Genomic DNA, 13,605 nt, shown 5'->3' with positions numbered 1-13,605 from the left:
CTTTGACATTTCTTACTTAGTGCAGAAAATTCATCCAAAATAGTCATGCCATTACTTGGCATTTTTTGCCATTCTCTCCCGTTCGTATAAATGTAACAGGGAATACCTCTATTTGGTCCAATTGGGCTGGTGCATGTACACTTCCACGCGACAAAGCCGTGTGTTTCTTTTTTCATGTATAGTAGCATGTATTTTGTTGTGATTTTTATTTTTTTGCCATTCTCTCCTGTTCATATAAATGTAACAGGGAATACCTCTATTTGGCCTAATTGGGCTGGCGCATGTTGTGTTTCTAGTTAGTACTAAGTTATGGTGTTGGGAATATTTTAGAAGAGTCTATTCGGCCGAATTGAAAGAAATCAATTATGCTTCTCAATAAAGAGAATTCATTATGATTATTACAAAGTACATTATGGCAACGCAAAAAAGTATAATAGTACTATACAGGGATGCACTAAAACACACCTAGGATGCGCAATAAATAAAACGCTACCCCTCACATATCCCCCACCCCCTGCACCCACCCCACCCGGGTCGGCCCCCCACCCCACTCCCGCCCCCCCCCCCCCCCCCCCCCCCCCCGCCTCCCATCCCTTTTTTTCCGTTCCCACCGCCACTAGAGAAATAGTACCCTTTAGCAAACCCATTACTGATAGTAATATTTATACTAATAGTGCTAGATGGCACCTACTTATTAATAATTAATAGTGATAGATGGCATCTAGTAAAGTTTTAACTGCTCAGTTGATCAGGAGCTGATCAACTCGTAATATTTTTACTCCTAGGTATTTTCATAAGTTTAATACCTTTAGTAATATTTTTACTCGCAAGAATATTTACCATGACATGTTTTTACTATACTTAATTGAGCCTCACAGTGGCCGTGAGCCTTAAGAAAGTCCCTTTAGTAATTATTTTACTACAATCACTTGAATGCTCACATGTATTAGAATCATCCAGTCGTGAAGGGGAGTAAAAGAGTTACTGACATGTATTAGTATCATCCAATCATTAAGGGAGTACAAAGTTACTGGACCTTACTTAGGCCGTGTTTAGATCACCCCTAACTTTCAACTTTTCATCATATCACATCACATCCAAAACTTTCCTACACACATGAACTTCTAACTTTCCTTAAACTTTCAACTTTTTTCAGGAACTAAGTACAGCCTTACATGAGTAGAAAAATTACAACATACTTCCTCCATCCCAGATAAAGTCGAACCCTAGAAGCCTGATGCCTGATGCAGTTTTAGTCCAAGCAACAAAGGACCAAAACACCCTCATCAAGTACAACCACGATTAGCACTTTTCATTAAAACAAAGTTCATGTGAAATTCGTGCCAAACTACTTCCTGAAAGCCTCCCTTCACTGGAGATGATGCGGTGATTTCATTTCTTTTTAATTCACCTGGTGGGTGGTGGACAAGACAACACAGGGCAAATGATAAAGATGCAATTAGTGTTTCTCGATCTCTGGCATAGAAATCGATTTATTGTGGGACAAACGATCGACCCTAGGAATCGAATTTCTGTGGGACGGAGGGAGTAGTCATCAGGCCTGATATATAGTCAGTAAATATTTTACTGTACACGTGTAATTGGTCATGCCATCACCGTTACAAACACACACTCATCGTCCAAAAAATCACAATGCAGAGGACATTAGTCGCCAAGATTCTTCCATCGTATGCCGCCGGAGCCAGCCGATCATCAGTCGTAGAGAGCTCGTCCGGACAAATCCAAGCCTGAAACCTGACGCAGGCACCAAATCCATTAATATTTTTTTTGGAGCTCAAATTCGAAATTCTGGCCACTGTTCATTTGTTTTTATACCTGCCAAAAGTATAATGATGTTATCTGATAGCATCTGAATATGTACTCCCATCTGTTCCAATTTAATGCACTCAAATTTGACCAAATTAATACTGATAAAACTAGGATTTCTTAATAAATAGATGAACTCTAGTTTTTAACATGGAAACAAGCAGAGCTTCAACACCCGTGAATTGATCAAACAAAGAAAATAGCACAAAATGTGCATAATGGAGCACGTGCACATTTAAAAAACATAATCCTAAAATTCTGAGATTAAATCACTTTGAACCGTTTGTAATGAGATCCAAGCAATTTTATCAAGGATTATATGGTGTGAAGAGACATCTACAGATGTCTAAGAAAATCAGTCATCGATTGCAGTGGAAAAGATTTGGGTAGTTTAGAATCAAACTGCAAATATGAAACTATTACAAACATGAAGCAAGTAAAAGCGGGATGTTGGCACTCTGAAACTGCAAACCTTAAACGCTCCTATTATGCGCTTGTTGACTGCAAACCTGAAACGGTAGAGATTGACCGAGAGGCGACGTTGCCGATGGAGACGAGCGGATCCAGACACGGCATCGATTGTCAACAGCTGCCGTGGATGTATTTCACCGGAAAAGGCTATACGTACTAACTTTTTTTTTACTAAATTCTTACTAACACTGATGTGTCATGCTATGAGTGCATCTAGATTTTTTGCTTCCATATACTTAAATCAAACGGTTGAGATGATTGTTAGTAAAAGTTTAGTAAGAAAAATTTAGTACGTGTAGCATTGCTCTATTTCACCTAGGCTGGCAACAAAATCATGAGAACAATTCCAATTGAACAAAATAACGACAGCAAAAATGATTTGGGATGGACGCTCTTAGCCGGCGCCCGGCAGATGTACAGACGCGACGCTGAAGGTCTGACACTCTGGGGCAGAGCTCGTGGAGACTGGATCTTGGAGCGTCGTCAAGCCTGAAGCCGACCGGCAGAGGAGGGGCGTCGAGGTGGGGCCGCAGGGGGCTGACGAGCTGAGGGGAGGCTGGCTAGGTCTGGCAACCAGGCAGCGGAGAGAGATGGCGAGGATAAGGTCGGCCGGTGGTGGGGATCTCCATGGCGCGGCGCATTGGACAGGGGCGGCCCGCGAGCGCCGCCGTCTCCAACCAATATCACCCGTTGGTCGTTGCCCGCCATTGGAGGATGCTGCCACCACCGCCGCCGCCTGTGCCCTCTCCCTTGGGAGGTTTTTCCCTATATGCCATTAAGAAAGATGGTGCCTGTCTCTGTATCACTAAAATATTCGAGCATCTCTCTGCCATAGTTAAACTTTATCGCGTCCTCCGTACCATTCTGTTGTAAAATGACTTAGTTGCACTTTGGTCCAATATGCTCTCTCCTAACACTCTCCTCTCTCCCCTCAGATGCAGCAGCAAAGGAGCGGAGGGGAGAAGACGGCGGCACTGCGACAGCGACGGGCGCTGCGACGACGACGATGACAACGGGGGCAGCGCTGCGACGACGGCGGCGGCGGCATTGCTGCGACGACGGCGGCGGCGGCATCGCTGCGCGACGAAGACGGCGGCAACAACGCTGCGACGACGACGACGACGAAGACGGGGGCGGCGCTGCGACGACAGCGGCGGCGGCAGCGCTGCGACAACGACGACGACGACCAACACAACTACGGCGGCGAGGACTATTGATGCTTGCTACTGGTGTTCATGACTGTTGATGCTTGCTACTAGTAATGCTTGCTACTAGTGATGCTAGGACCAGCACAACGACGGCGGCGAGGACTATTGATGCTTGCTACTAGTGATGCCAGCGACCTCGCCTCAGCCGCGCGGCACATCCAGGAAGCCATCAGCTCGACCGAAAAAATTCGCAAGAACCACAGCTCACAGCCACAGGACCAAGTGTCCGTCCTGATTTCCGCGAAGACGAGTGCGAGAGATTGCTTACTCGGGCCGCCGAAGCGGATGGGTCCGGGGTTGAGCCCGGCGGCGATGCTCGGCGGCGGCTGAACGTGGAGCACGACGAGCGCGCCGTCAGGGCGGAGGCGGAGGTTGTCGGCGGGAGGCCACTGTCCTCCTCGCCGCTCGTGTTGACGCCGGCTTGCATCTGCGTCGGCGGCGGAGGCGGAGCCGCCACCGCAACGTGGACGGGTTCGTTGAACTCCGTGCGGATCCGCGGCATGGTGAAGCTGGAGGAGCCGGTCGGGCCGAGGATGAGGAACAGCGCACCGACGACGAGGATCAGGACGACGACGACCGGGCCGAGGCGACGGCGGCACGGTGCCCCGGCTGGGCGGCGGCCGGGCGCCGGTCGGCCCTGCGCGGCGGCGGAATCGAGGGAGAAGAAAAAGTGAAAGGGCAAGAGCGACATTTTTTCTACCCGGCCCACATGTCAGAGCTACCAAATGGTTAAACCCAAACAGAATAGCGACGGAATGGTGTGGAGGGTGCGATAAAGTTTGACGATGGCATAGAGGGAGGCTCAAACTTTTTAGTGGCACAGGGACAGACACCATCTTTCTTAATGGCACACAGGGAAAAACCTTCCCTCTTGGTCGATCCAGGAAAACAGGCGCAGAAGTGGATAGTCTCAATCCAGAAAAATAGGGTGGTGGGTTGGTTGGTTGCTTCCTAATATAAACTAGTTGATACCCTGCGCGTTGCTGCGAGCTTAAAAGAGTAATTGTCAATGTGTAATATTAGTGAAAACAATCCAGTTAAATATACTTACAACTTGTTGAGAATATGTCTTATAGTAATTTTTATCAGACCAATGTATGATCCGCATTTGAATTATATAGCTGCCAAAAAAATGAAATAAAAAAAAAGCTACATATCCCTAAAAAAAGACTATAGATGAATACCCAATTTCTTTTCTAGTCAATGTTTCAAAGAACCAAAATTATATACTTCCTCTGTTTTATAATGTAAGTCATTCTAGCATTTCTCACATTCATATTAATGTTAATGAAACTAGATAGATATATATGTTTAGATTCATTAATATCAATATGAATGTGAGAAATACTAAAATGACTTACATTGTGAAACGGAGGGAGTAGAATGATAAGAAGAATAAACATGTTATGAATTAAGTCGCATGACAGTAAATTTAAATGTGATGTCAAAGAAGATAGCCCGAAAATTATATTTTCTTCGAAAAACATATATATAATAATTTACTATGTAGTACATTAGCCCTCTATAGTAAGGGGTACTTATATTTCTTCTAAGGAATACATTTGTCTTCTATAGTACAATTTGGAACGAATAATGAAAAGAATAAACGTGTGTAAGTATATTAACCTCTCTAAACCCCGTAGGATCGGTGAAAAGTTAGCACACCACGTCAGCCGATCTTTTGCAGAAAAAACGCCACGCTTTCTATTAACTACGCGACAGTTCCCGCCAACGTCCTCCGTCTGATCTCACGATAGGCTCGATCTAACCGTCCATGTGCCCCGTGCTGCCGGCCCTTCCACACCCGTAGCATCATCGGATCCCAAACCCTAGCCGCCTCGCCCAGCCACGTGCGACTCGCGTGCGCCCTTGCCCTCCTCCCCTCTCCGCTCGCACGCCGCCGCCGCCGTAATCGCATCTACCTATGGCGACCCCGGTCTCCTCCGCGGTGGAAGGGATGCAAGCCGTCGCCGCCTCTTCTCCTCTTTTAACTCTGCCTCGCCACCGCCTTCCCGCCTCTTCCCTCACGTGTGCTGCCGCCGCAATGTCGCCCTCCTCTAATCGTGAACAGAGTGCTTCCGCCACTGCCGCTCTTTCCAATCAGGTCGCCGCATCTGCAATAAAAAATCCATCCGCCTGGAGAAGAGGAACGTGAGCCGCCACCGGCCACCATCCTCATCTGCCAGTGAGGACGGTCACATCTTGGTGAGGATGGGGGCAAGGCACAGGCACGCGAATCCCCCCACGGCGCCCTCCACCTTTTTTTTTCTCTGTGGCAGTGCGCTCCCTCCCCCTCGCATCAGTTCTTTTTCTGCGGCAAGATCTCATCGCATTTACAACAGGTAATTTTCCCCATCTAATTTTCTCTCTCATCTTGCTGGATTTCATTTTTTTGGTTCGATCCCCCTTTTTTTCTTGCAGCAGTGGTTCAAAGCAACCTATCTAATGGCAAAAGATCTGCTGGTACTCCATAGGTTGCTTGGATTTTATTTCTACCAGTTGCAGGTAAGATGCGCATATATGTTTCTGCTTTTGTTAGTTCAGGCATGGCCGTGTTCATATGATTGTTGTCCTAATCATTTGTATATTCATTACAATCAAATAGTTGGAGTTAGCACGTATGTCTTAATCCACTCAAGAAACTTCTGCCAACCCCGGTGAGTTTTCCCCAAATGGATCCCTTAAATTTTAAAGTTTGTAGTTGAGTGCATATATCCATCTACATTTTGCTCGCTGGAATGCTCTCCTTGATGTTTTGATATGGAGAAGAACAAGCTACTTAGCAGCCCATACGAATGTGCTGTTCTCCAAGAGGCATGTGTGGCTGTGCAAATGCAGCCTGCGACGGAGTGCCACAACAAGCTCTGCTAAACTGGTTTGCTTGGCCATCCATGCAATGGCAGCTTGGCGCAGCCAGGGATTGCTAGCAGCCCATGTATACGACGGAGTACTTCTCATGATAACAAGCTATATTATTATCTCACTACATCTTATTTCACTCCGCATGATTATTAAGAGTTTAGCTTCTATATATTAAAGGTTGCTTGCCTACATCAAACCTTTGATTCAAGGTAAAACCCATCAAGTTCTTCAATTATTGTTTACTGAGTGTAATGTGAATTATTATCTTTACTAATTTGCCTCTGCAGCCATGTTGTCAGATTTGAGCATACCTTAGATAGCTAAATCCTACCGTTTTTGAGAGCAATTCTTACCTGAATTAGCTCCGCGAACCAATTGTTCTTGCTACTATAAAATTTGCTCCATGTTAGATCTTCCTTTTGTCTTTGCAACCCAATTGTTCTCGCTGCTAGAACATTTGCTCTATGTTAGAGCAAACCATTTGTTTTTGCATGCCCAAATTACAAATGTGAAGCAAGTTGTGTTCAGTTTTTTCTTCTTGGTCATGCGGGAAAGTCTAGATGTGCTTCTTCATTCTCTGCTCGGTAGTCTATATAGATCAGTTTTACCTGTTTACACGAGTGCTTGCAGTACTAAGTTGAACCGTTCACATGGACTCCCCATGTTCTCCTCTTTGTATGGCGCACATATTCTGTCACCTATATAACTTATTCTCTAAACATACAAGTTATGTATTCAGCTGTAATAGCAATTATTCAGTTTTTTACTTTTTCGAGAGGAGTTTACGAAAATTGTTCTTGGATACTATAACATGACAGGACTATTTTGCAGTTTCCACATAGAGGATTACACATTTAGTACCATGAATCTTGATCTAGAGATTATGAATAACCCAAAAGTTCTCTAGACCTCATGGGTCATGTCCTCCTAGGTCGTGCTTTCTATAAATTTGTTCAGTTCATGAACTGTATAGTACATCTTATTGCATAGAAAGTCTAACTTTAATCTTTACATCCAACTCTAGGAGATAAATTTACCATGTTTTTGAAAATATGTTAAAGTCCAGCAATATATCTAATTCATCATTAGTAAAACTTAAAACATATTATCTAATTTATTAGGAGTTATTGGATTAGGTTTTTCTTGCGTTGCATTGCAGGACCGATTAGCTGAGGAATAGTTTCATTTTCAGTATTGGATCATCAATAGTTTGGTAATATTTGATGAGCTAAATGTGGTTTTTTTGCTGCTCCTTAAGTTGCTACTGCAATAATTAGTACACTTCTAATCAGCTCATTCTTTGTGGTTTACATGCGAACTTTTTAGTTAACTCATTTTGCTTTATACTAACACATAGATCCTATCCAATCTTTATTATGATGTCTTATGTGGTCATTTTGACCTTCTATTGCGGACATTATCTTAGTTGACCAATTTTCATGGATTGCTTCTTTTTGTTGTAGGTGGTGTTCAAAATCAGCACATGGTTCATCTCTACCACTTGCAGTCTGATTCTACAGTATTTCCTAACCATAGCTACAAATACTTTTTTATGAAAAAAAAAATCCCATTTCAAATATACCTCAAATCTCAATTTACATATGACCAGTGTTAATGATCTGTTATATTGACTCTTAAGTCAATTTTGACACATCTTGAATTTAATTAATCCAAACAAATAGATTTATTTTTACCTTTATGCTTTGTCAGGAATTGGTGGGCATCTGGATTTCCAGATATTACAATGATATATCCGTGTTCTTCCACTAAGCAGGAGAAATCTACAGTATGTCTGAATTGTTAAGCTATGCAAGTATATGTACATGAAAGATGCAATTATCAATTTATTTAGTTTTTATATAAGGTGGTCATTTTATAGCCCAGTTCTTATATTGATGTATCATCTTTTAGGTTGCAGTAACATATAAAGGCCTGCTTGGCCATGAGTCATGTATGCATTTTGTACATTGGCAGTGAAAGATTTTGACTATGCACTGCTCTTTACACATTAAAGTGCAGGAGAATACTTATTACAAAGGTTCCTAAACTCCAGAGAGCGTTCTCGCTTCTTTTCTCATAGAGCTCAGTTTTCTGAGAGTCATCCTCTTTCTCGGTGGGCGAGGTCCTCCTTTTATAGCTCAAGGGGATACCACATGCATCGCCTCTACCTACTCTTTTACCGGATGGTGACCCACCCTACCATGACCGGATCTCGACCTGTGCCTTCGCCTGGAAGCTAAGCCACAGCTCGTCCTTGAGTAGGGCCCAGCACCGTCTCTCGCCTGACACAGGGGACAGTCCTATCATTCCCTCATTAATGGGTGAAGACTTGTGGTGGCCGCTCTCTCGTGGAGAGAGCTCCAAATGACCCTTCGATGGAACGGGTCATATCTACCTCTACTCCGCCGGAGACAGATGCGACGTGGGGGCACGGCCGTCCGTCCAGTCAGACGTGACCGGCGACAGGCCGGTCATTCCTGACCGACGCACGCCAGTCGGGCACGCCGCACGTCTGCCCCTACCGCATTGAATGCGGCAAGGGGCAGTTGGGGCGCTGTGCGCATTAAAGGTGGTTCAGCCTGGGCCCCCTCCCCGCTTGCTCCCCCCGCCAGATGGCAGCTGGGCGAGGGCCTCGGGGCAAAGCGGCGTGAGGGCCCGAGGGGCATGACGTGGCACCTCGAGGCCCCCCGGCCGATCCTGCGATTCGCGGGGTGTGGGGGTAGGGCCAGGCTGTAGGGTCACGCGACAGGATGGGAAGGTAAATTCCCCTCACTTCGCATACCCCGGGCCCATATCTCTGACACATACATATTTTTTGACCAAAAAAATAAACAATGTGTTTATTTCTTAAAACATGGATAAATGAAAGTTTGGTAACAAATGTCCACATGCGCACCGTGGGCCCATTAAGAGAAGTAGAAATTACGCTACATCGCATAAAATTATAATAAAGCAAAAGAATATATATATTAGTGCATTTCAAAATTAAAGGTCGTCTTACCTGGAAGAAACATAAAATGGCAAACATAGAAATTATTCCCAATGATAAAACAAAAGCGATTTTTTGGAAATTTTTGTGAGCAATGTGGATAATCAGATTTATAATGGGGAAAAAGGTGGAACTGACATGTCAGATCTAATATATAGCTCTTTGAGGTTTTCTTTATATCCCAGTTTGATCAATACCTAAGGTTTTTTAAAGATGATCATATATACAACCAGCTAGGATTAATTTATATTGTTCAACCTATGCAAGCGAATTACTAGCTTTCTGTTGGACACAAAGTGACAGAACATCTTGATCGATTAGGATTAATTTCAGAATGATAAATGCTTTGGTGTCTTTGGTCTTTGACGCCTTTTGATAAGGGGTTGATCAAACTGAGATGGAGTAAAAATTCTTTAGGCCTTATTTGCTTAATTCCAATGAAAAAGGGATTGAAGGGGATTAATTTCACCCTTAAAATTGCCATAAAGGAGTTGCCCCTTTATATTCTCCAGGGAGCGTATCCTATGCACACATGCCCTCACGTGTACACACCGTGTACACCAACTAAAAATTATCACAAAAAATTCTAGGAAAATTCATACATATACTTTCAATAGTATTACATCTACGTGCAAAGTCGCATCTTCAAATTCATTCTACATAGAGAATAACAAAAAAGATAAAATTCTGACAAAATTGCAACCTTAAAACTGTCAGATTTTTTGTTTTTTTTGTTACGGCTAAAATATAATGAATTTGACGTTAAGATTTTAACCCTAGGTGTAATACAATTTAAAGTATGTGTATGATTTTTTCTAGATTTTTTGGTGATATTTTTTAGTTGGTGTGCACGTGTGTACACGTGAGGGACTGTGTGCATAGGATATGTTGCCTATTCTCCAGGAGCCAAGTAATTTAACTCATTCATTTTTCTCTAGACACTTCACCTGTACGCTGGCTGTCTAGTGCTCTAAAGCTCTAGTAGTATATGTGACCTGTAGGTGCACTGGCTCTAGCACATTGGATGGAAACTGCTAGAGACCCTCATGAGAACACATGGCAGATTTCGGGATGGGGTCTAGCTGAAAATATATGTTGCCACGTGGCCCAATAAAATACAAGATAGCATACCCAAAATTCGGTATTTGAGATATCAGTATTTTCAGTCGTTACAGGCTTCTCAGCTACCATGGTTTAATTTACAGAAGAGATGTTGAGGGGCCTCCAATTGTTAGGCGAGGAGAATTTATGGATTAATTAGTACTAACTGCAAGCAGTTACAGGCTTCTCGTCTAGTATCGGTTAGTAGAGGGGGTTCACATCATCTGCCTTTGAGTTCAAAGGCAAAGTTTGCCGTTACAGCCATCCACACCCTTCATTCTGCGATCAACCATTACATGGTTTAGACCCCTTCCGTGATTAACTAGTACCTGCTATTTAGTGATAGAATTTACTCTCCAAAAAGAATATCAAGAAAAAAAAGATAAAAACTATATTTTGAAACCATTTGGTATCTGTTCATTCAAGGAAATAATTTCATTGTACAAGACTATATTTCGTTGATTTGTAAAAATAAAAGTAATAGACAGCTAATCCTTAGAAAAGGCTACATGGGAAAAAAGTTTGCATCTTCTATAAATGTTGATTTGACATGGTGTTTTGACATGGTGTGAGTAAATGTAGATTTCTTTTTAGCAATATTAATCAATTAATTATCTTTTAAATTGGTCCAGCATAATTGATTTTATCAATTAATTGGCTGTTAATCATCCTTAAATTGAGGAAAAAAACATGCAACCGTTGAATAGGAAATGGATGGGCTGGATGGCAGCAACGGCAAACTTTGCCTTTGGCCTCAAAGGCAGGGGATGTGAACCCAACCTTGAAGTAAGTGTGCATCTAATGAAATATTTACTGTGATCTCCATTGTCATATTTTATTTGCTCTATGCCTGGGTCTGATGAAGTTGGTAAATAATTATTCTTTGGGATTGCAGTGAGTCTCTTTTTAATAAGAACTAATGTTTTGTTTAGTACAAGTTGTTGATTTTTGGGGAATGTTTCATTTCTATTTTTTTCTTGTGGTTGTTTCGTGTATAATGTCAAGCTTGTATGATTTGTATTAGTCCCATGGGCTGTTTAAGGCGTAGTACACTATAAGATTAAACTGCTTGTTTGCATTTGATCCTGTGTCTAGGTCACCGTAAAAGACCTCGTATTACATTATAACTTCTGAATCTGCTAAGGGCTAGGCATATTACACTATAACTTCTAAATTGCTAAGGGCTCGGCACATACAAATGGAACAAAAGAGCACGAAACAAACTCCAGCCAAATCAATAACCAGCATAAAAAACACAAAAGATTCGAACCGATCGAACAATGTAGATCCGAAAACCAGTTCACGATGATAAGCGGTCCATGGTTCAAGATGTTTTACCTATTTTTTTTATCCTGGCGGGATCAGATATTGGATGGGATCGGACGATACATAGAGATCGATTGATAATTTAATTTTTTTTTCAGGCAACTGACTAATAGTCACTCCCAAAATTATACTTATATTTTGCTTTGTCGAGAAAAATTTCCAGGGTTTCTTTAATTTAGGGGAGGCCTGAACAAAATGATGCATGCATATATTAATATATTGAAAATAAATATGGGTCAAATATGTAGTTTTTCTGTAATTCTTTATCACCAAAATAGCCAATATGGGTTGACTTAAACCGTTGATTTAATTGAAAAACAATGGTTCAAGTGTATAGTAAACTCGGCTGTGATGGTGATGGGCTTCGCGAGGAGGACATGAAGATTTGAGGATTTTGTAACAGAGGGCGCCAAGGATGTCAAGGCGGGGCCGCGGGGCAGGGTTCGGCGGCGCGGGCGGCCGCGCGGACGACGGCGTTCGGTTATGGCGCAGGCGGCAAACCGGTTCAGCGGCGCGGGCGGCGACGTCCGGCGGCGTGGCCATGCAGGCGACAGGGTTTGGCCGCGGGGGCGGCGGGGTCTGGTGGTGCAGGCAACCGTCCGGCGACGATGTATGTGGCTGAATGGGGCGACGTCCTGCTGAGATTTTTTTTTTCCTCCTACTACTCAACGTTGCAATGGTTAATGGATTAATTTAGATATGGTGGGTTGATGGATTAAGGGGGCTGATGATTTTGCTCATTGAAGTATTTGTTCAGATCTGGTTTATGAGTGTCAATTTTGATGTCTTTTGATATGTTGTATTTATCTATATCCCTCATCTATGTATGGACATGATTTGGATAATATTTGTCCTCTACCAGTGTAGGAATCAAACTTAAATTTATATCTGCATCATGACATTGAATATATTAAGATGTGCTTTATTATCCAAAAATTAAACATATGATAAAATACATTTACAACCAGAGAAAAAAAGAAACTTACAATGCATATGTTCCTTCTTACATAGTGTAAATGCAAATAAGTGTGAACCAAGGGGGTATTCTCACCATTTCATCCAATAGGTGAGTGTAAGAGCTCATCCTTCCTACCAAACAGAAAAATGGATCACCATATCCACATCTTATCCTTCCAACCAAACAAAAATTTAGCTTATCCCACTCATCCAACCAAACAAAAAAATGGATGGCCATATCCCTGAAAAAATGGATGGCCATATCCCATCCCTGCTTGATCACAAACCAAACACACCCTTAGTGGAGCGAGGATGGAGGGCATCGGGGTAAGCAATGCACATGCGAGGGCAGCAAGGTGTGGACGGGTGGATTGAATCAACATGTGGACATCGTATAGTTGCATGCAAGGCAAGGAACCGTAGTACTGTAACACGTACATCTTTCTGGGTGAAGTAATTGATTGAACCACTGTTGGTTGTGGATTGCGAAAACTTAGAAATTAATATGGTATACGATGCAATAGTCAGCTATAGCTAGGAACATGATGTTTAACATTGATCTGGAAACCCTCCTTCCCTTCAGGATTCAGACTCAATTCAACCAGTAGTTGCTTAGTTGCTAGGTCCTTGTGGTACGCCTCTATCACCTTCTCCATCCATCTCGGGGTGCTAACACTTGGATTTATTCATCATCCATCCTCTCCTTGATAGAGCATATTCTGCTACGTTATCACACCCTTTTTTCTACTTGATTTGATACTATAGACCCATTTAGACCCATCAACTTCACAAAACCTCTTTTAATTTAGTCTTACTTGCTCATTTATTCACTAGGATGTGTTAGACTTTTGTGGTCAGACTGGA

At 42.8% G+C, this 13,605-nt stretch overlaps 1 protein-coding gene and 1 pseudogene across 1 annotated transcript; one reads left to right on the top strand and one right to left on the bottom strand.

Annotated features, from left to right (window-relative positions):
• Positions 1-1,648: 1,648 nt before the first annotated feature.
• Positions 1,649-4,197, bottom strand: LOC127786096 (uncharacterized). The gene is made up of 3 exons (XM_052313418.1): positions 3,775-4,197; positions 1,837-1,888; positions 1,649-1,755 (listed from the first exon to the last, which is right to left on the bottom strand). The coding sequence occupies exons 1-3, from the start codon at positions 4,195-4,197 to the stop codon at positions 1,649-1,651; spliced, it is 582 nt and encodes a 193-aa protein (XP_052169378.1).
• Positions 4,198-5,333: 1,136 nt separating this feature from the next.
• On the top strand, positions 5,334-9,373 carry LOC127753215 (uncharacterized; annotated as a pseudogene).
• The last annotated feature ends 4,232 nt before the right edge of the window (positions 9,374-13,605 follow it).

Source organism: Oryza glaberrima, chromosome 10, assembly GCF_000147395.1.
Source record: "Oryza glaberrima chromosome 10, OglaRS2, whole genome shotgun sequence".
Classification (NCBI taxonomy): Eukaryota; Viridiplantae; Streptophyta; class Magnoliopsida; order Poales; family Poaceae; genus Oryza; species Oryza glaberrima.
Note: the sequence above shows the minus strand (reverse complement) of the source record. Positions and strands in the feature narration are given on the sequence as shown.